At 53.9% G+C, this 22,934-nt stretch overlaps 1 protein-coding gene across 2 annotated transcripts in view; it reads left to right on the top strand.

Moving 5' to 3' along the window:
* The window catches only part of LOC132394737 (complement factor B-like), a 104,546-nt gene extending 89,400 nt beyond the window's left edge, over positions 1-15,146 (top strand). Inside the window, exons 11-18 of one of the 2 annotated variants that reach the window (XM_059971132.1) lie at positions 591-700; positions 1,150-1,258; positions 2,830-2,986; positions 5,123-5,202; positions 7,180-7,283; positions 12,162-12,288; positions 14,444-14,493; positions 14,983-15,146. In XM_059971132.1, coding sequence (XP_059827115.1) covers positions 591-700; positions 1,150-1,258; positions 2,830-2,986; positions 5,123-5,202; positions 7,180-7,283; positions 12,162-12,288; positions 14,444-14,493; positions 14,983-15,141 — 896 coding nt within the window. In that variant the 3' untranslated portion in view covers positions 15,142-15,146. Of the gene's footprint in view, positions 1-590; positions 701-1,149; positions 1,259-2,829; positions 2,987-5,122; positions 5,203-7,179; positions 7,284-12,161; positions 12,289-13,832; positions 13,947-14,443; positions 14,494-14,982 lie in introns of those variants that run through there. The other variant, XR_009512411.1, reaches the window with a different exon arrangement.
* Positions 15,147-22,934: the final 7,788 nt, after the last annotated feature.

The raw sequence follows: 22,934 nt of genomic DNA, 5'->3' as shown, positions 1-22,934 counted from the left end.
GCTCTGTGAGATGGAGAACCCTCTCGGGGAGCGTCCTCTGTCAGATGGAGAACCCTCTCGGGGAGCGTCGCTCTGTGAGATGGAGAACCCTCTCGGGGAGCGCCGCTCTGTGAGATGGAGACCCCTCTCGGGGAGCGTCGCTCTGTGAGATGGAGAACCCTCTCGGGGAGCGCCGCTCTGTGAGATGGAGACCCCTCTCGGGGAGCGTCGCTCTGTGAGATGGAGAACCCTCTCGGGTAGCGCCGCTCTGTCAGATGGAGACCCCTCCCAGGGAGCGCCGCTCTGTGAGATGGAGAACCCTCTCGGGGAGCGCCGCTCTGTGAGATGGAGAACCCTCCCGGGGAGCGCCACTCTGTGAGATCGAGGTGTTGGTAAGATGCCGCTCGGCCGGAGGTCGCTGAGGATCGATCGCGACAGCGCTCGCTGGTGTCGGGTTGACGGCGCTCAGTTTTCGGGGAGGGTCTCCCACGGACCGGACGTGAGTAGGCGGTGCAGAGGGAGCGTGCAAGGGACCCACTTTGGTGGAGTGGGACCGCCATGTGGAGAGGGAAAGCCGCCCGAGAGATTTCATTCAGTTTCTCTGCTTGCAGACCTCTCCTCTGTGGGAAGCCTCTGCGGATTTGCCAACAAGAGTTTAAATGCCACCGATGAACAGCGTTCTTACCCCTGGTTCACTGACATCCTCCACAACCAGAAACCGGTGAGTTTTCTCGTCTCGCATGTCGCCTGCTCTGAATCCGGAGTGAGAGAGGCGGAGAGAGGAAAGTGTTCAATCGCGGCTGATTTATTTTCCTTCGCAATCCCTTTCTCCTGCCGATGAGCGGAGAGTAAATGTGGAGGACAGCTGGGAGAGAGAAGGAACGCAAGTGCGTGTGGTGGGGGGGGGGGTGGCTGAGAGGTGGGAGACAGTCAGGGAGGCATGCAGACCCGAGGTTGTAGGACGAAGCTGCGGAGAAGAGTTCAGAGAGACGGTTCAGTAATGTTGCCAGTTGCAGTTCCCAAACGAAGCCTCTGTCTGACCTTAGCATTTTGACCCACTGTCACTGCGCTGACCGTAACCTGTGCCCACTGACCCTGTTCCCTGCCCTGGGGTGTATGTTGGGGTGGTGGAAGTTTGAATCTGGGTACCGTGCCTAACCCTTTCCACAGAATAGCCGCTGCTCCGGCTCCATCGTGGCACCGCAGTGGATTCTGACGGCGGCTCACTGTTTCGGAAACCTGGCGAATGAAGACCCCAGCGACCTATCCATACGCGTGGGTAAGAAGAGGGAGCGCCACAGCTCGTGCGCGGTGGGAGGGAGCGTCTCTCTGCGGAGGGGTGATGCTAAGGGATCGCCGCGCCGTGGGAGAGATGGGGAAGAGGGAGCGCCACAGCTCGTGCGCGGAGGGAGGGAGCGTCTCTCGGCGGAGGGGTGATGCTAAGGGATCGCCGCGCCGTGGGAGAGGTGGAGAAGAGGGAGCGCCATAGCCCGTGCTTTAATGAGCGGAGGGAGGGAGCCTCTCTGCGGAGAGATGATGCTAAGGGATCGCCGCGCCGTGGGAGAGGTGGGGAAGAGGGAGCGCCATAGCCCGTGCTTTAATGAGCGGAGGGAGGGAGCGTCTCTTTGCGGAGGGATGATGCTAAGGGATCGCCGCGCCGTGGGAGAGGTGGGGAAGAGGGAGCGCCATAGCCCGTGCTTTAATGAGCGGAGGGAGGGAGCGTCTCTTTGCGGAGGGATGATGCTAAGGGATCGCCGCGCCGTGGGAGAGGTGGGGAAGAGGGAGCGCCATAGCCCGTGCTTTAATGAGCGGAGGGAGGGAGCCTCTCTGCGGAGAGATGATGCTAAGGGATCGCCGCGCCGTGGGAGAGGTGGGGAAGAGGGAGCGCCACAGCCCGTGCTTTAATGAGCGGAGGGAGGGAGCCTCTCTGCGGAGAGATGATGCTAAGGGATCGCCGCGCCGTGGGAAAGGTGGGGAAGAGGGAGCGCCATAGCCCGTGCTTTAATGAGCGGAGGGAGGGAGCGTCTCTTTGCGGAGGGATGATGCTAAGGGATCGCCGCGCCGTGGGAGAGGTGGGGAAGAGGGAGCGCCACGGCCCGTGCTTTAATGAGCGGAGGGAGGGAGCGTCTCTCTGCGGAGGGATGATGCTAAGGGATCGCCGCGCCGTGGGAGAGATGGGGAAGAGGTCGAGGTGACTACCACCACGACAGTGGTCGATTCTGAGGGAGTGTCGTTTTGTGAGACGGGGTGAGAGGTGCGAGGGAGCGAGGATGGGACTAAGTTGAAAAATAAATGTGCTAGGTTTTCTAAAACTGACTCCCTCTACCGTAGGCCACGAACTTATCAATCACCCCATGTACTACAAGAAAGCAATGTCTATCATCAAGGAACTCCACCCTTCAGGCCATGCTCTCTTCTGACTCACGAGTCTGGAGCCTGAGGTTCCACACTACTCCGTTCAGGAACCTCACCCATCAGACTCCTAAAGCAGTGTGGTACATTCACCTTCAAGACTGCAAACCACGTTCTCAGTATTGATTTTATTTATGCAGCTTCCTTCATTTCCACATTTCCTTTGTTTTTAGTGTAGTTTCCATTGATTTCTCTGTGGTACTGTGAATGTCTGCAGGAGAGTTATCTCAGTACTGTGACATTTACTCTGACCCTTACTCAGCAGACCTGGCAGCATCTACAACAGGCGACTTGTCGGGCCGAGACTCCCGGTGGATGTTGCCTGACCTGCTGACTTCCTCCATTACTCTGAGTGTGTGCTTTGCACTTCCAGCATCTGCAGATTTTCTCGTCTTTCAGAAGAAGCTTTGGGTTCCATTTGCCTTTCTCGTCCCGCAGGGAGTTCTGTCAAGATCATAGTGAAGATTGAGCAAATCATTGTGCATCCGCAGTACAATCTGACCGGGAAGATAGCGAAGAAGATCCGTGAATTCTACGATTATGACGTGGCTCTGATCAAACTGGCGACAGAGCTGAAATTCACAACGGACATCAGGTACGAGGACCAGGACGCGACCTCACGCCCTCTGCTAGGCTCCCTGCTTCAGGGGCTGCAGGCTCTGCTCCTTCCCGAAGCTCTGCTCATACAGAGTCACAGAAACACAGAGAGAGACAGACACACAGACATCAACAGGCATACAAGGACACAAAACTCACAGACTCAGACACAGACAGTGCGCAGCACAGACACAAAACACACGCACACACACACGAAGACACGCAGAGACACAGAAGTATATACTCTTCACTAGAACACACACAGAATGTGTGAGAGACAGAGAGAGAGGATGCAGGGTGACTTGGATAGGTTCGGTGAGTGGGCAAATTCATGGCAGATGCAATTTAATGTGTACAAATGTGAGGTTATCCACTTTGGCTGCAAGAACAGGAAAACAGATTATTATCTGAACGGTGGCCGATTAGGAAAAGGGGAGGTGCAACGAGACCTGGGTGTCATTCTACACCAGTCATTGAAGGTGGGCATGCAGGTACAGCAGGCGGTGAAAAAGGCAAATGGTATGTTGGCATTCATAGCAAAAGGATTTGAGTACAGGAGCAGGGAGGTTCTACTGCAGTTGTACAAGGCCTTGGTGAGACCGCGCCTAGAATATTGTGTGCAGTTTTGGTCCCCTAATCTGAGGAAAGACATTCTTGCCATAGAGGGAGTACAGAGAAGGTTCACCAGATTGATTCCTGGTATGGCAGGACTTTCATATGAAGAAAGACTGGATCGACTAGGCTTATACTCACTAGAATTTAGAAGTTTGAGGGGGGATCTTATTGAAACGTATAAAATTCTAAAGGGATTGGACAGGCTAGATGCAGGAAGATTGTTTCCGATGTTCGGGAAGTCCAGAATGAGGGGTCACTGTTTAAGGATAAAGGGGAAGCCTTTTAGGACCGAGATGAGGAAAAACTTCTTCACACAGAGTGGTGAATCTGTGGAATTCTCTGCCACAGGAAACAGTTGAGGCCGGTTCATTGGCTATATTTAAGAGGAAGTTAGATATGGCCCTTGTGGCTAAAGGGATCGGGGGTATGGAGAGAAAGCAGGTACAGGGTTCTGAGTTGGATGATCAGCCACGATCATACTGAATGGTGGTGCAGGCTCGAAGGGCCGAAAGGCCTACTCCTGCACCTATTTTCTATGTTTCTACGTTAGGAGAGAGAGACACACACACAGGCAGGCAGAGAGATAAAGAGTAACAGGGACAAAGTGCGTGTGAGAGAGAGACTGCTGCAGCAAAGAATCTGCGGGTGGGGCAACAGATGGGGTTACCGGGGAGCGCTACACTGTGTGTGCGACATCGCCGATTGGGCACCCCCCTGTGGGAGCTTTGCGCACTGATAATACCTGCGCTGATGCTGAGGGGGCAACTCACCGGGGAGGAATTCTTCTCGGAGAGGAGCCGATGTGAGTGGTGCGGCTGGACACGGAACAAAGTGTTCATAAGCCAATAAATACCAGTCTGTCCGGCGATGACAGGAGAGCTGTGCGGGGGAATGGATAACGTGGCACTGGGGCAGTTCCACTCTCTACCTCAGAAGTCCGAGTGATTTGAGTAGTCGTCACAAACTGGGGTCTTCCTTGCTTGCAATGGACAACCATGGTGCCTGCTGTGCCTTGTCATGCCCTCCATGGAGTGTAACAGATTTTATCTGTCATCGACCGAAGCTGATGTTAGCACAGCCAGGGCCCTGCCCCTCGGCCGGCTGCCCCTCTCTGGACACCCCAACATATATTTACAATCCGAGGCCCGGCTGCGAGAGGAGGAGTTTGGGTATGGGGTTAGACCCAGAGCGACAGAAGCTCCAAAGACTTCCCCTGGGAGAGGATAGGTCTGGGAAAGTGGGCTACACCCAGGGACGATTTGAAAGACTGGCCCAGGACAGAGGACTCTGGGTAGTGGATTTTGCCCCAGTGGGGGAGATGAGGCAATGTAATGCAATTAGCATTATAAAGAGAAGTTTAAGGTTCTTAGGGTGCAGTGAAGTAAGTGAGGTAATAGATGGGGGGTGGGGAAGAGTGGTAGAGTTAATTAATATACCGGGCTTGGTTGGTGGGAGGAACCTGGTTGGTTCCTGGCTCGTAGGTGAAAGTCACACCGCTCTCATCTCTCTCCATGTCCAGACCCATCTGCCTGCCCTGCACCGAGGAGACTAGTGTGGCTCTGCGCAGATCGCGGACGGGAACGAGCTGCTCCGATCACGGTAAAGTCTTCAGGATTTGAAAATAAGCTTTATTTGTATAATAAAACGTACAGTGAATTGCGACATTTAGTGTGAACGACGAGGATGTGCTGGGTCAACACGCAACGGTCTCCATGCTTCTGGCGCTATTGTATCATGTCCATCTTTGGGATTGGGGAGGAAACCCAGGCGGTGGCAGGAATTGAACCCGGGTCCCGAGCACTGTCAGGCGTTATGCCGGCCATTACACTACCAGCCTCCCCGCTCCAAGCTCCGGCACACTGCTCTGGCGATGGATATCGAGGGGTGTCCGGGATCTGGAGATGGGGGCGTCCGCAGGGATCAGGGGAAGGGTCAGATTGGAAGAACATATCCTTCTTCATGACCTTAATTTTTTCGCTTATCCGCCAGTACGGCAGGCAGTCGGTCTTGCAGTCAGAGGCGAGTACGTGACTGAAGTTTGGGGAGTGAGAGACGGAGATGCATCCATGACAACCATATGCGTAAAATGGATAGGCTCTGGGTGGGAGTGGGTCTTCACGAGGGTGGGGAGATGGAGCAACACAGAATACTGGAGTAACTCAGCAGGTCAGTCATCTGTGGAAATGAATAAACAGTTGACGTTTCGGCTGAGACCAGTCTTCAGAAATGGAAAGGGGTAGATGCCCGAAAAGAATGGGAGGGGGAGGAGAAAGTGAAGCTGGAAGGTGATAGGAGAAGCCAAGTGGATGGGGGAAGGAGATGAAGTAAGAGGCTGGGAGGTGGGAGGTAAAGAAGGTCCTCCATCTCTGTCTGGAGAAGAAGGAATCCGATTGGAGAGGAGAAAGTAACATTAGCAAATTTGCAGATGACACAAAGCTGGGTGGCAGTGTGAAATATGAGGAGGATGTTGGGAGAATGTAGGGTGACTTGGACAGGTTAGGTGAGTGGGCAGATGTATGGCAGATGCAGTTTAATGTGGATAACTGTGAGGTTATCCACTTTGGTGACAAGAACAGGAAGGCAGATTACTATCTGAATGATGTCAAGTTAGAAAAAGGGGAAGTACAACAAGATCTAGGTGTTCTTGTACATCAGTCAATGAAAGCAAGCATGCAGGTACAGCAGGCAGTGAAGAAAATTAATGGCACATTGGCCTTCATAACAAGAGGAGTTGAGTTTAGGAGCAAAGAGGTCCTTCTGCAGTTGTACAGGGCCCTGGTGAGACCACACCTGGAGTATTGTGTTCAGTTTTGGTCTCCAAATTTGAGGAAGGACATTCTTGCTATTGAGGAAGTGCAGCATAGATTCACGAGGTTAATTCCCGGGATGGCTGGACTTTCATATGTTGAAAGATTGGAGCGACTGGGCTTGTGTATACTGAATTTAGAAGGATGAGAGGGGATCGGATTGAAACATAAGATTATTAAGGGATTGGACACACTAGAGACAGGAAACATGTTCCTGATGTTGGGGGAGTCCAGAACCAGAGGCCACAGTTTAAGAATAAGGGGTAGGTCATTTAGAACGTAGTTCAGGAAAAACTTTTTCACCCAGAGAGTTGTGGATCTATGGAATGCTCTGCCTCAGAAGGCAGTGGAGGCCAATTCTCTGGATGCTTTCAAGAAAGAGTTAGATAGAGCTCTTAAAGATAGTGGAGTCAATGGATATGGGGAGAGGACAGAAACGGGGTACTGATTCTGGATGATCAGCCATGATCACATTGAATGGTGAGGCTGGCTTAAAGGGCCGAATGGCCTACTCCTGCACCTATTCTCTATTGAGAGTAGACCATGGGAGAAAGGGAAGAGGTAGGGACACCAGGGGGAAGCGAGAAGAGGTAAGAGGCTAGAGTGGAGGAATGAACCGTAGGGAAAAGGTGGGGTAAAATTACTGGAAGTTGGAGAAATCGATGTTCATGCCATAAGGTTGGAGACGAGACAGAACATGAGTTGTTGCTCCTCCAATCCGAGAGAACCCATAACTGCCCCACATCCTTAACTCTACCCACTTTCACAGAAAGCGATCTACTGCCGATGTCAGGAATAGTGGAAGCAAAATTTGTCCGGACCAAGAACTACCTCCAAACCTTAGAAAATGTGAAAATAAAGATGGCGGGACAGGTGAGTGGAAAGTGGGGTAGCATAAAGATTAACCCAGCGAGGACAAGCGACAAGAAACTTTCTCCCTCTGCTGGGAATGGTGATGAGTAACTACCATGTACTGAACATGGAGGAAAAAAACGTTAAAAAAGTTTGAAATTATTAGCTCGTTAATGCCTGTTATACCCCTGGCGTTTAGGACAGCAGCGAACGCCCTCCATCCCAGTCTGTCCTTGGCCATCTTCTCTATTTTGTCCAGATGTGGTTCAGGGTCCTCGTTTCTGCCCCTACGGTATGGCACCATTGTCTGAGGTCTCCAGCTTTTCCTCCGCCTGTCAGGGGTCCAATGATGATGGAGTTAGTCCCTCTTCTCATCCATCTCCAATGTTTCCTCATGACGACCGTGACCACGCCTTCTCAGTAGCACTGAAAGATTACGCAGTGGCTGGAAATTTTTCTTGGCCAGAAAATATGGCGGGTCTTCCAGTGGGTCATGGTGTGGAATAACAACAACTTGACAAGGTCGTTCTCTTTCCTGCAGCAGTATGACATGTACAACAGTGTGGGCGCTGTACTTGGTTGATCCCTACCTGTTGCTCATTGCTCTGAAGTCGTTTCTGTCCTTGCTGAGTCTGCACTGGATGGCGCCCTTGGTCCCACCATCCAACCGAATGATACTGCCCGGGCAGATGAGTTCTCGGTACGATAACGCTATATGTCATGGCAGGAGGAGACTCGACTCTGATGGTCATGGTCTCAATCTTTCTCCGGCTGAGTCTGAGTCCAACCCGTTCACCAAAGGCACACAGGCGCTGAGTTTTATTTTGCATGTGCTGGTATGTATGTGATAGTAACGCGAGGTCATCTGCAAATTCAAGGTCTTCTAAAGTAAAGAATAGTGTCCACCTAATGCCACTCTGCTTACCCTCATTGTTTGTCTCATAACCCAATCACCGATATCACACAGCCTTACCTGACTCCTGTCTTGACTTAGAACATAGAACAGTACAGTACAGTACAGGCCCTTCGGCCCACAATGTTGTGCCGACCCTCAAACCCTGCCTCCCATATAACCCCCCACCTTAAATTCCTCCATATACCTGTCTAGTAGTCTCTTAAACTTCACTAGTGTATCTGCCTCCACCACTGAATCAGGCAGTGCATTCCACGCACCAACCACACTCTGAGTGAAAAACCTTCCTCTAATATCCCCCTTGAACTTCCCTCCCCTTCCCTTAAAGCCATGTCCTCTTGTACTGAGCAGTGGTGCCCTGGGGAAGAGGTGCTGGCTGTCCACTTCAAAGCTCGATCTCGGTCCCCAGTCTGCAAGTGAAGTTAGCACTGAAACTCTGGATAAGCTGGACAATTTTGGAAAGGATCTGTAGAGGGGGGATTTCTGGAGAGCCTATGAGATGGTCTTGTAGAGCAGCTCATGGTTGAGCCCACTGGATGATCAGTTATTCCGGATTGGGTGCTGTGAAATGTACCAGAATTGATTAGAGAGCTAAGGAGAAACTGAAGTCATATTTATCAGTATTGCAGTGGAATAAAAGAAATTAGAGGAATGAGAGAGGAGTTGGCCAGAATAGATTGGAAAAGAACACTGGCAGAGATGACAGCAGAGCAGCAGTGGCTGGAATTTCTGGAAGGCACAGGATATACTCATCCCAAAGAGGAAGTAATACTCTAAAGGCGAGCACGGGCAAAAAGGGAAGTCAAAACTAACATAAAAACCAAAGGTAGACATATAACAGTGGGAAGATAGCAGATTGGTAAGATTTTAAACATCGACAGCGAGAGAGGCAGAAGGAAGGGAACTTCAGGCCAGTTAGTCTGACCTCTGTGGTTGGGAAGATGGTAGAGTCGATTGGTAAGGAGGAGGTTTGGGGGTATTTGGAAGCACATGATAAAATAGGCTACAGTCAGCATGGTTTACTCAAGGAAAAATTTTGCCTGACAAATCTGTTGGAATTCTCTGAAGAAACTACAGGGGCCAATTTCCGCCGCTGCCTGTAAGGAGTTAGTATTTTCTCCCCGTGACTGTGTGGGTTTCCTCCGGGTGCTCCTGTTCCCTCCCACAACCCAAGGACATACTGGGCTGTAGTTAATTGATTATTGCAAATTGCCCTGTGATAGGGCTCGGGTCAAATCGGGGGATTGCTGGGCAGCATGGCTGAAAGGGCTGACTACACGTTGTAGCTTAATAAAATAAACAAATAATAAATAACAAGCCGGAGCAACAAAAGGGGTGGGGCAGTTGATGTGTATTTGGAGTTTCAGAAGGCCTTTGACAAGGTGCCATACAGGAGGCAGCTTCACAAGCTACAAGTATTGCAGGAAAGGTTCTGGCATGGATAAAACAGTGGCTGATTGGCGGGTGTTAAAGAGTGGGAATACTTTTCTAATTGGCTGCCGGTGATGAATGGTGTTCCACGGGGGCTGTGTGGGACTGATTCTGTTTACGTTTTATGTCCATAGTCTGGACGATGAAATTGATGGATTTTCCCCAAATTTGCAGATATGCAGAAAGCTGGAGGGGCAGGTAGCTTTGAGCAAATAGGGAGGCTACAGAATGATTAGGAGAAAGGGAAAAGAAATGACAGATGGAATACAGTGTCGGAAAATGTATGGTCATGCACTTTGGTAGAAGAAATGAAATGGTTGAGTCATGTCTAAATGGAGAGAAAATGCAGGCTTCCCTAAAGGTTAATTTGCAGGTTGAGTCTGTGGCGAAGAAGGCAAATGCAATGTTAGCATTCATTTCAAGAGGACTGGAATATAAAAGCAAGGATGTAACGTTGAGTCTTTAAACACTAATGAGGACTCACTTAGAGTATTGTGAGCAGCTTTGGGTCCTTTAGAAAGGATGTGCTGAAACTGGAGAGGGTTCAAAGGAGGTTCACGAAAACGATTTCAGGGTTAAATGGCTTGTCATTTGAAGAGCGTTTAATGGCTCTGGACCTGTACTGACTGGCATTTAGAAGAACGAGGGGTGACCTAATTGAAACCTATGAAAGGCCTTGGATAAAGTGGGTGTGGAAAGTACATTTCCTATGGTGGGAGTGTCCAAGACTAGAGGACAAAGCCTCAGAATAGAGGAGTGTCCGTTTAGAAAGGAATGAGGAGGGATTTCTTTAGCCAGAGAGTGATGAATATGTGGAATTCTTTGCCACAGGCAGCTGTGGAGCCCAAGTCTTTATGTATATTTAAGGCAGAGGTTGATAGGTTCTTGATTAGTCAGGGCATAAGGGGATACGGGGTGGGGGGGGCAGGAGATTGCGGCTGAGAGAGAAAATGAATCAGCCATGATGAAATGGAGGAGCAGACTCGACGGGCCAAATGGCCTAATTCTGCTCCTATATCTTATGGTTTAGTTCACCAGAGGCTCACCATGGATGCGATCAAAACCTTTTCAACGTCCAGGAAATTCGTATACAGTTGTCTCTGCACTCTGTGATGTTACACCGCGTGAAGATCTAGTCGACAGTCCTTGCTTCTCCCGAAGCCAACTTGTTCTTTCCTCAAGCACACGTCGACAGCCTCTGTAATCCGATGGGCAATGTCTTCGGCAAGAACTTTACTGGGCTGACAAAAGCGTAATGCCACGCCAGTGGTTGCAATCACTGTGCGCTCCTTTCTCGGCGATGCTAACAATAACTCAATTCGGCCAGTTCTTGGGTACTTGTCCCTCTTCCACCATCATAGTAAACAGAACGCCTGCTGCAACTTTTGGTTCAGCTTCAAATTGTCATGTCTTGGAGCATCGCTGTTCTTTATCGCAACAACAACCTTTTCTTCCTTGAGTGGATCTGTGTTGATATCGAGGTCCTCTGCTGCCTCTTGAATGTCAGGTTCTTCATTTGGTGGAGGTCTGTTCAGTAATTCTTCAGAAATACTCTGTCTGTTGTGCTTCTTGCTCTTTCTCGGTTGTCTAAAGCAGACTGTCCTTCCCTTTCTGTGTCTTGATCTTGGCGGGGTTCAGGACTTCCTTCATCATCTCAGCTTTCACTGCTGTCAGTCATGCAAATCCTGGATGGAGACGCAGGAATACCATCGCACACGACACGGGAGTCTCCGTTGCTCTTTCTGTAACAAGTTGGCTTTTTGACCAGTCAGGGTTGCTAGTCCTGAACTGAATTCCCAAATCTGGAAGACCACAAAGGGCCTGGCCTCTGCCCTTTAACCTGTTTGACCCCACCGAGAGTCGAAGTACAAGACCCTTACTCCAGGCAAAATAGGCCTCTGGGTCATTGAGGCACACAAGCCACAAGGTTGTGGTACTCCTAGAGGCTTAAAATTATGAGAGACACAAAATTATGAGGTGGATCCCATCTTTGTCCTAAATGGACACCCCTCTATTCCGAAGCTGTGTCTGCCCTCTGGCCCCAGACTCTTTTAATGAGAAATCCCCTCATCCTTCTAAGCCCATGCCCAGAGGTTCTGTGGTTCTGTTACATAGCACTGCGCACGAAGGCCTTGCTGTGTGGGTCAGAGCACGGCCTTTCTGAGAATACCACACTCCAGACTCCTTCCGTGACGGCGAGGTTTCGCTCGCTGCCATTGGAAGGGAGGTACAGGAGCCTCAGGAACAGTTATTACCCCTCAACCATCAGGCTCCTGAACCAAAGGGCATAACTTGACTCACCCTACCATGAACTGTTCCCACAACCTATGGACGTTTCTCAAGGACTCTTCATCTCATGTTCTCAATAATTATTCCATATTATTGTTATTTGTAGCAGGTTTTCTTTTCTTATATTTCTTTATTTGTATTTATCGAGTATGCCCACAAGAAAATTAATCTCAAGATTGTATTTGGTGGCATATATGTGCTTTCATAATAAACTTACTTCAAGGTATGTCCCCTGCCCTGTCGCAACAATTTGATTTTTCTTCCAGGCTCGAGCTGAGTGTGAAAGAGATGCTCTCAGAGCCGGAGTCTACGTTAACGTGAGTGATGTCAAGGAGGTGGTGACCGACCGCTTTTTGTGCACAGGAGGCAATCAGGAGGCCGTCAGCTGCAAGGGTGAGGTCCCCCGGAACCCGCTACTCCAACCAGGGCCATCCTTTGCTCCCTGTACGCAGAGGACAAACCAAGACGGGGATACTTGGGTTCAAGTATATTCGAAGAAACATCAATCTGAAGCCAGGCGGTAAACAATTGAGGTCTGGAACTCAAGGCTGTCAAAGCCTGGGAGTTTTCAGAGAGACAGAGAGGTTTCGACCTCTCATACAGCAAGAAATAGGCCCTTTGGCCCAATTGTTCCATGTTGACCAAGGTGCCACATATAAACCAGTCCCATTGGCCAGTATTTTGTCCATAACCTTTTGAATCTTTCCTATCTACGGACCTGTCCAATAGTTAAAACTTGTTATTGAACCTGCCTCTGGCAGCTCTTTCCCACCCTTTGTGTAAAAAAAAACTTTGCCCCTCAATTTCGTCTTAAATCGTCCCCCTCTCACTTTACCTGTGCCCTCTAGTTCTTGATTCCCTAAACCCGAGTAAAGCACTGTCCATTTGCCCATGTATAGACCTGCAAATCTCCAGGGCATAAGTTCCCAACTTGTGTAACCTTTCCCTGTGACTCAGTCCCTCAAGCGCTGGCTCATAGATCTTTCCAGTTCAATATCTTTCCCACAGCAGGGCGACCAAAACTGACAGCAATGCTCTAAAATGGGGCCTCACTAACGTCTTGTACAGCTGCGTCATGACCTTTCAAGTACTATAAAGTTATAGAACACTACAGCACAGAAACAGAGCTTCGGCCCATCTAGTTTGTGCCGGACTATCGATCTACCCATTTCCATCGACCTGCACGACCCATGCGTCCACCTCATAATATTCTCTTTACTATTGAAGTCGATCCCACCCACGTCCACCTCTTCCGCAGACACCTCGTTCCACATTCTCACCCCCTAAGTGGAAAAAGTTCCCCTCAGTTGCCCCTTAAATATTTCACCTTTCTCCCTTAACCCATGACCGCTAGTTCTAGTCTCACCCAACCTCGATGAAAAGGCCTACTTGTATTTACGCTACGTTTAAACTGACTTTCCATCAGCATTGACTCATGCCTTAGGGTCTCCAGCTCCAGATTCTTCCTCGGGATCTACTTCCGAAACCGTCCCCACGAGAGGGTGTAGCCGCAAGGCAGCGGAGGTTTGAGATCAGAGTTTTCCTTCTCCCAGATGAGCTGCCAACCCCGATTGACGAGCCCCACCTGCCCGAAGTGACCTTTGCCCCTCTTCCTGTCGGTAGAATCAGTTCCACTAGGTGTAGTGGCCGAGCTACCCACGACGGCCAGGAGCTGCCCTTGGCTGCCAGAGGCACGCCACTGGGAACATTTACTGGTTAGCAGGATTTACCTCCGCTAGTACAAACTGAGGGGACTTGCATTATGAAGATGGCTGGAGCCGTTTCCCCGAGGTTTATAAGATCAGGAGTGGATGGTCACAGCCCTTCTCCCCAGCTTAGGGAGGTCTGCCCCGACATCCGCGACGGTACTGCGGCCGGCTAGTAAGTTCATTGGTCATTGTCCTGATTGGGGGCTGGGCTTAAACAGGTGCATTGCTGGTCACCGAACCGGAAGGGCCTGTTCTGTAAATAAATCACTGCAGAGTGCAGGTTTAGGGAGAGAGGGACAAGATTTAATAAAAGTAAATGAACCGAGAAAGTGACAGAAACAGGTACAATTACATTTTTCATTCTGTACCAATGCACAATATGGTGAGGTTGAAGGTTTATGGTAACTTATTTTGAGAGAGGAACTCGGAGAGGGATGTGGGCCACGCGCAGGAAATGGACGAGTTCGGCCGAAGGCCGAAGCACTGGGCAAAGCACCCTGAAAGTATTATGAATAGAAGGACGTCCCTTCAGAACGAGGATGAGGAGGAATTCTTTAGCACAGGCAGCTGTGGAGGCCGGGTCAGTTGGGTATATTTAAAGTGAATGGTATAAGTTCGTGATTAGTCAGAGCGTCAAAGGTTACGGGAAAAGACAGCAGAGGGGAAGTAACTTAGCGATCATGGAATGTTACGGTTTTTTGGAAGACTATCGGTGCCTTTCATATTGGCGGAGCAGACTCGATGGTCCAATCCGGTTTCTCTGTCGTACGGTCTGCGTGTAGTAAGTATAACTGCTCCGAGATCGGCTTCTGAGATCCGGTTCTGTTTTCTTTTGACAGGAGATTCTGGCGGTCCCCTGTCGGTGGGGAAGCTGTACCGGTACATCCAGGTAGGTGGCACCAGACACACCGACCTCCCCAGTCAGTGGGAGAGAAGCTGTCTTCCTGGTAGCTCCGCGTGGCTGGAAGGGAGTTCCGGGCTTCAAGCGATGTTCCGCAGTCGCGAATGGGATGGGGGAGCCGAGAGCGGGTTTGTTCCCCTTCTGGGGACGAGGACCTGCAGAGTTGGGAAACCCAGGGCAAAACACCGGACGGAATGATGGAGGGGTGATGCATCAACGTTTGCTGACCTGCTCAGTTCCTCCAGAATGTGTGTGTGTTGCTCTGGATTTCCAGCACCTGCAGAATCTCGTGTTTGCGATTTGCTGGTGGATCGGACGTGTGTGTGCGGGGTTTGTGAAGTTGAGTGTGTGTGCTTACGGAAACTGATAGAGCAGGTGCCGCCTGACCTACCAAGCATCTCCTCCTCCTCCGTTTGAAGATGAAGGGTGTTGGCCCAGCCCCTGGTGAACTAACAGAGATCTCTGTCTCCATTATAGGTGGGTGTTGTGAGCTGGGGCGTGAAGGACGTCTGTATGGCCTCTTCCCCCCCAGTCGACGCCAGGGACTTCCACCTCAACGTGTTCCGGGTGGTGGATTGGCTCCGGGAGCACCTTGCCGGGAGTGTGCGCTTCCTACAGCCCCGGCCAGGCCCGTAGGAGTGCCCGTTCCACTCCTTCCCTCCCGGCCAGACCCATACACCCACCCAGTGACCCCAGCTCCTGTCTGTCTCTGTCCCACCCTGGTCACTCATCACTGTGACCAACGACGCTCAGGCCAGAGACAGGCTCTTCGGCCCACCTCGCCCATGCTGGCCCCTGACTTCATCTACACTAATCCCATTTGCCCAGAGTAGGGCCGATCATCTACCCAACAACCCGTCTAAACGCCTTTCCGACCGTAATTCTACTCACCTCCAATTCACCAAATCTCAGTCCTACTGTGCCCTGAAGTTCTGGATTCCACTATCCAGGGCGAATAACCATAACTATCTAACTACACCTCTGAAAGACTCCAGTGAGAATGAACCAGCCAGTTCTGTCTCTCCATCCCAGAGCCTCTAACACCACTCACACTTTTTGTGGTCTGGTAACTAGAACTGTGCCCCACACCCAAAGAACAGGTTCCTTCCCATGTACACGCAGACTCACACACACACATACAGACTGACACAGACACTGACAGACACTCTGATAGACTGACACAGACATAAATACAGACTGACACACATACAGACTGACACAGACACTGACAGACTGACACAGACACTCTGATAGACTTACACAGACACTCTGACAGACACAGACACACATACAGACACTCTGATAGACTGACACAGACACTGACAGACTGACACATACACTCTGACAGACTGACAGACACACATACAGACTGACACACTCTGATAGACTGACAGACACACATACAGACTGACACACTCTGATAGACTGACAAAAACACATACACTCTGACAGACTGACACAGACACTGACAGACTGACACACACTCTGACAGACACTGACAGACTGACACACACTCTGACAGACTGACAGTCACACATACAGACTGACACTGACAGACTGACACACTCTGATAGACTGACAGACACACATACACTCTGACAGACTGACAGACACACATACAGACTGACACACTCTGATAGACTGACAGACACACATACAGACTGACACACTCTGATAGACTGACAAACACACATACACTCTGACAGACTGACACAGACACTGACAGACTGACACACACTCTGACAGACACTGACAGACTGACACACTCTGATAGACTGACAGACACACATACACTCTGACAGACTGACAGACACACATACAGACTGACACACTCTGATAGACTGACAGACACACATACAGACTGACACACTCTGATAGACTGACAAACACACATACACTCTGACAGACTGACAGACACTGACAGACTGACACACACTCTGACAGACACTGACAGACTGACACACTCTGATAGACTGACAGACACACATACACTCTGACAGACTGACACAGACACTGACAGACTGACACACATACAGATTGACACACACTCTGACAGACACTCAGACACTCTGACAGACTGACACAGACACACATACAGACTGACGCAGACACTCTGATACACCTTCAGGAATTGCCGATATTCCTCTCCCCTGCACCAACCTGGTGCTCTCTCCCCAACTGCAATGCCCCCTCCGCACACTACCTTCTCCCGCGCGACCTTCAGAGTTACACGACCGGCCGAGGACAAGTTCATCACCCTGCCAGAGGAGAGAGGGACAGAGAGAGTGAGGAGCCCGCCTGGACTCTGGGTAGGGGCTGGACCTGGTGGGTTTCCGTTGTCATCATCACCGTCCCACAGCAGGATGGGCAATCACTTTCTGTATCAGTGGGTGCCGTCGGGAACAGCAGAGTGGGATGCAGAAGGGCGGAGACTGGCATCTGATCTGCTGACACTCTCAGCTCCTGGGGGAAGGACTGAGGGGTGGGAGGGTGGCCTGGAGAACGGGAAGGTTTGTACCCGTTCCTCATCGTGGTTCTGCACTGCATTCTATAACTGATCTAATAAAAGTCTCAAACATCCAACATGTCCGACTGTAACAGACCAGTGGAGGGGCGGGGGGAGCGGTGGGGCGGGGGTGAAGAGGATGTGAAGCAGGGAGGGGAGAGGGGAAGCAGCGGGGAGGTGATGGGGGAGGAGAGGAGTCAGGGGGCAGAGGGAGGAGGAGGGGGAAGGGCGAGGAGGATGGTAGCGGAAGGGGCAGGGCCAGAGGGGAGGACAAAGAGAAGGAAGGAGAAGGAGGAGGGGAAGGGGAGGTGGATGAGGATGGGCAGGGCAGGAGGAGTGGAGGGGGGCAAGAGGAGGAAAGGACTGGGGCAAAAGGAGGAAAGGGGTCAAAAGGAGGAGGAACAGCAAGATGGAGGAGGGGGTAAGAGGGCAAGAGGAGGAGGAAAGGGGCAAGGGCAGAAGGGAAGTGGTAAGGTGGGGCATCATGCAATATTTTGTGGAGCCCCATGTTTAAGCCGTTGGAAGATAATGCCTTATCGTTACCTCAGGGACTGATACCCCTCCCCATCTCTGCGACCGCTTCGCTCCTCACTGTGACGCCCTTGCCTGCTTTCAGTGATGTGTGCGGAGACCGGGACGTCTGGGACGCGTGACGAAGAGACTCACACTGTAGTCTGGTCAGGCAGTTTATTTACACTGTCGGTGAGAGTCACTGGGTGTACAGACTGGCAGCAAACACAATGTCCCTCTTGATGAGATTGGACGCTTGCTCCATCTTGGCGTGCAGCGTGGGGTCGCCGATGATGCGGGCCGCGTTGCGCACATCACGGCATGTCTCGTTAAGCCGCTGGATGCAGCGCACGATGATCCCCTCCTGTACATCCGTCAGTGTCGTGATCTCGGCGAAAGGCTTTGGGCAGACCGGGCAGAGCTTGGTCAGAGGCAGGGCCAGAGAATCTACCACCACCCGTATCCCCCCCCATCGGCCCAGGGACAGGGGACATTGGGGGGGGGGGGCCAGAGAATCCACCACCACCCGTATCCCCCCCCATCGGCCCAGGGACAGGGGACATGGAGGGGGGGGGAGCCAGAGAATCTACCACCACCCGTATCCCCCCCCATCGGCCCAGGGACAGGGGACATGGGGGGGGGGGCCAGAGAATCCACCACCACCCGTATCCCCCCCATCGGCCCAGGGACAGGGGACATGGGGGGGGGGCCCAGACAGAATCCACCAGCACCCGTATCCCCCCACATCGGCCCAGGAACGGGGGGGGGGGCCAGAGAATCCACCACCACCCGTATCCCCCCCATCGGCCCAGGGACAGGGGACATGGAGGGGGGGGAGCCAGAGAATCTACCACCACCCGTATCCCCCCCCATCGGCCCAGGGACAGGGGACATGGGGGGGGGGGGCCAGAGAATCCACCACCACCCGTATCCCCCCCATCGGCCCAGGGACAGGGGACATGGGGGGGGGGGGCCCAGACAGAATCCACCAGCACCCGTATCCCCCCACATCGGCCCAGGGACAGGGGACATGGGGGGGGGGCCCAGACAGAATCCACCAGCACCCGTATCCCCCCCATCGGCCCAGGGACAGGGGACATGGGGGGGGGGCCCAGACAGAATCCACCAGCACCCGTATCCCCCCACATCGGCCCAGGAACGGGGGGGGGGCCAGAGAATCCACCACCACCCGTATCCCCCCCATCGGCCCAGGGACAGGGGACATGGGGGGGGGGGCCAGAGAATCCACCACCACCCGTATCCCCCCCCATCGGCCCAGGGACAGGGGACATGGGGGGGGGCCAGAGAATCCACCACCACCCGTATCCCCCCACATCGGCCCAGGGACAGGGGACATGGGGGGGGGCCAGAGAATCCACCACCCACCCGTATCCCCCCCATCGGCCCAGGGACAGGGGACATGGGGGGGGGGCCCAGACAGAATCCACCAGCACCCGTATCCCCCCCACATCGGCCCAGGAACAGGGGACATGGGGGGGGGGCCCAGACAGAATCCACCAGCACCCGTATCCCCCCCACATCGGCCCAGGGACAGGGGACATGGGGGGGGGGGCCCAGACAGAATCCACCAGCACCCGTATCCCCCCCACATCGGCCCAGGGACAGGGGACATGGAGGGGGGGGGCCAGAGAATCCACCACCACCCGTATCCCCCCCCATCGGCCCAGGGACAGGGGACATGGGGGGGGGGGGCCCCAGACAGAATCCACCAGCACCCGTATCCCCCCACATCGGCCCAGGAACGGGGGGGGGGGGCAGAGAATCCACCACCACCCGTATCCCCCCCCATCGGCCCAGGGACAGGGGACATGGGGGGGGGGGGCCCAGACAGAATCCACCAGCACCCGTATCCCCCCACATCGGCCCAGGAACGGGGGGGGGGGGGGCAGAGAATCCACCAGCACCCGTATCCCCCCACATCGGCCCAGGAACGGGGGGGGGGGCCAGAGAATCCACCACCCACCCGTATCCCCCCCATCGAAAGCCTAATAATTTCTAAGGTGGGGACATGTTCGGCACAACTCTGGGGCCGAAGGGCCTGTATTGCGCTGTCGGTTTTCTATGTTTCTACCTCAGCCCTGGGGAAAAGCCTCTGACTATCCACACGATCAAAGCCTCTCATCATCTTATACACCTCTATCAGGCCACCTCTCATCCTCCTTCGCTCCAAGGAGAAAAGGCCAAGTTCACTCACCCTATTCTCATAGGGCATGCTCCCCAATCCAGGCAACATCCTTGTAAATCTCCTCGGCACCCTTTCTATGGTTTCCACATCCTTCCCGCAATGAGGCGACCAGAACTGAGCACAGTGCTCCAAGTGGGGTCTAACTAGAGTCCTATATCGCTGCAATATTACCTCCTGGCTCCTAAACTCAATCGCACAATTAATGAAGGCCAATGCACGATACGCCTTCTTAACCACAGAGTCAACCTGCACAGAAGCTTTGAGTGTCCTATGGACTCGGACCCCAAGATCCCTCTGATCCTACACACTGCCAAGAGTCTTATCATTAATACTATATTCTGCCATCATATTTGACCTACCAAAATGAACCACTTCACACTTATCTGGGTTGAACTCCATCTGCTACTTCTCAGCCTACTTTTGCATCCTGTCAATGTCCCGCTGTCTGACAGCCCTCCACACTATCCACAACACCTCCAACCTTTGTGTCATCAGCAGATTTGCCAACCCATCCTTCCACTTCCTCATCCAGGTAATTTATAAAAATCACAAAGAGTAAGGGTCCCAGAACAGATCCCTGAGGCACACCACTGGTCACCGACCTCCATGCAGAATATGACCCGTCTACAACCACTCTTTGTCTTCTGTGGACAAGCCAGTTCTGGATCCACAAAGCAATGTCCCCTTGGATCCCATGCCTCCTTACTTTCTCAATAAGCCTTGCATGGGGTACCTTATCAAATGCCTTGCTGAAATCCGTATACACTACCTTCAGACACCTTTAGGGTCTACCTTCATCAATGTGTTTCGTCACACCCACAAAAAAATTTGTCACAGAGACTGGGGGGTGCCTAGGTTCAGCAGGGGGGGGGGTCACAGAGACTGGGGGGTGCCTAGGTTCAGCGGGGGGGGGTCACAGAGACTGGGGGGGTGCCTAGGTTCAGCGGGGGGGGTCACAGAGACTGGGGGGGTGCCTAGGTTCAGCGGGGGGGGTCACAGAGACTGGGGGTGCCTAGGTTCAGCGGGGCGGGGTCACAGAGACTGGGGGGTGTCTAGGTTCAGCGGGGGGGGGGGGTCACAGAGACTGGGGGGTGCCTAGGTTCAGCGGGGCGGGGTCACAGAGACTGGGGGGTGTCTAGGTTCAGCGGGGGGGGGGTCACAGAGACTGGGGGGTGCCTAGGTTCAGCGGGGCGGGGTCACAGAGACTGGGGGGTGTCTAGGTTCAGCGGGGGGGGGGGGTCACAGAGACTGGGGGTGCCTAGGTTCAGCAGGGGGGGGGGTCACAGAGACTGGGGGGTGCCTAGGTTCAGCAGGGGGGGGGGTCACAGAGACTGGGGGGTGCCTAGGTTCAGCGGGGGGGGGGGTCACAGAGACTGGGGGTGCCTAGGTTCAGCGGGGGGGGTCACAGAGACTGGGGGTGCCTAGGTTCAGCGGGGGGGGTCACAGAGACGGGGGGTGCCTAGGTTAAGCAGGGGGGTCACAGAGACTGGGGGGTGCCTAGGTTCAAAGGGGGGGGTCACAGAGACTGGGGGTGCCTAGGTTCAAAGGGGGGGGTCACAGAGACTGGGGGTGCCTAGGTTCAGCGGGGGGAATCACAGAGACTGGGGGGGTGCCTAGGTTCAGCGGGGGGGGGGTCACAGAGACTGGGGGTGCCTAGGTTCAGCGGGCGGGGGGTCACAGAGACTGGGGGTGCCTAGGTTCAGCGGGGGGGTCACAGAGACGGGGGGTGCCTAGGTTAAGCAGGGGGGTCACAGAGACTGGGGGGTGCCTAGGTTCAAAGGGGGGGGTCACAGAGACTGGGGGTGCCTAGGTTCAAAGGGGGGGGTCACAGAGACTGGGGGTGCCTAGGTTCAGCGGGGGGAATCACAGAGACTGGGGGGGTGCCTAGGTTCAGCGGGGGGGGGGTCACAGAGACTGGGGGTGCCTAGGTTCAGCGGGCGGGGGGTCACAGAGACTGGGGGTGCCTAGGTTCAGCGGGGGGGGTCACAGAGACTGGGGGGTGCCTAGGTTAAGCAGGGGGGGTCACAGAGACTGGGGGTGCCTAGGTTCAGCGGGGGGGGGGTCACAGAGACTGGGGGTGCCTAGGTTCAGCGGGGGGGTCACAGAGACTGGGGGGTGCCTAGGTTCAGCGGGGGGGGGGTCACAGAGACTGGGGGGTGCCTAGGTTCAGCGGGGGGGGGTCACAGAGACTGGGGGTGCCTAGGTTCAGCGGGGGGGGTCACAGAGACTGGGGGGTGCCAAGGTTAAGCAGGGGGGGTCACAGAGACTGGGGGGGTGCCTAGGTTCAGTAGGGGGGGTCACAGAGACTGGGGAGGTGCCTAGGTTCAGCGGGGAGGGGGGTCACAGAGACTGGGGTGTGCCTAGGTTCAGCAGGGGGGGGGTCACAGAGACTGGGGGTGCCTAGGTTCAGCGGGGGGGGTCACAGAGACTGGGGGGTGCCTAGGTTAAGCAGGGGGGGTCACAGAGACTGGGGGTGCCTAGGTTCAGTGGGGGGGGGGTCACAGAGACTGGGGGTGCCTAGGTTCAGCGGAGGGGGGTCACAGAGACTGGGGGGTGCCTAGGTTCAGCGGGGGGGGGGGGTCACAGAGACTGGGGGGTGCCTAGGTTCAGCGGGGGGGGGTCACAGAGACTGGGGGTGCCTAGGTTCAGCGGGGGGGGTCACAGAGACTGGGGGGTGCCAAGGTTAAGCGGGGGGGGGGGTCACAGAGACTGGGGGGGTGCCTAGGTTCAGCAGGGGGGGTCACAGAGACTGGGGAGGTGCCTAGGTTCAGCGGGGGGGGTCACAGAGACTGGGGTGTGCCTAGGTTCAGCGGGGGGGGGGTCACAGAGACTGGGGTGTGCCTAGGTTCAGCGGGGGGGGGGGTCACAGAGACTGGGGGTGCCTAGGTTCAGCGGGGGGGGTCACAGAGACTGGGGGGTGCCTAGGTTAAGCAGGGGGGGTCACAGAGACAGGGGGTGCCTAGGTTCAGCGGGGGGGGGGGTCACAGAGACTGGGGGTGCCTAGGTTCAGCGGGGGGGGGTCACAGAGACTGGGGGGTGCCTAGGTTCAGCGGGGGGGGGTCACAGAGACTGGGGGGTGCCTAGGTTCAGCGGGGGGGGTCACAGAGACTGGGGGTGCCTAGGTTCAGCGGTGGGGTCACAGAGACTGGGGGTGCCTAGGTTCAGCGGGGGGGGGGTCACAGAGACTGGGGGTGCCTAGGTTCAGCG

This window comes from Hypanus sabinus, chromosome 5, assembly GCF_030144855.1.
Source record: "Hypanus sabinus isolate sHypSab1 chromosome 5, sHypSab1.hap1, whole genome shotgun sequence".
Taxonomy (NCBI): domain Eukaryota; kingdom Metazoa; phylum Chordata; class Chondrichthyes; order Myliobatiformes; family Dasyatidae; genus Hypanus; species Hypanus sabinus.
Note: the sequence above shows the minus strand (reverse complement) of the source record. Positions and strands in the feature narration are given on the sequence as shown.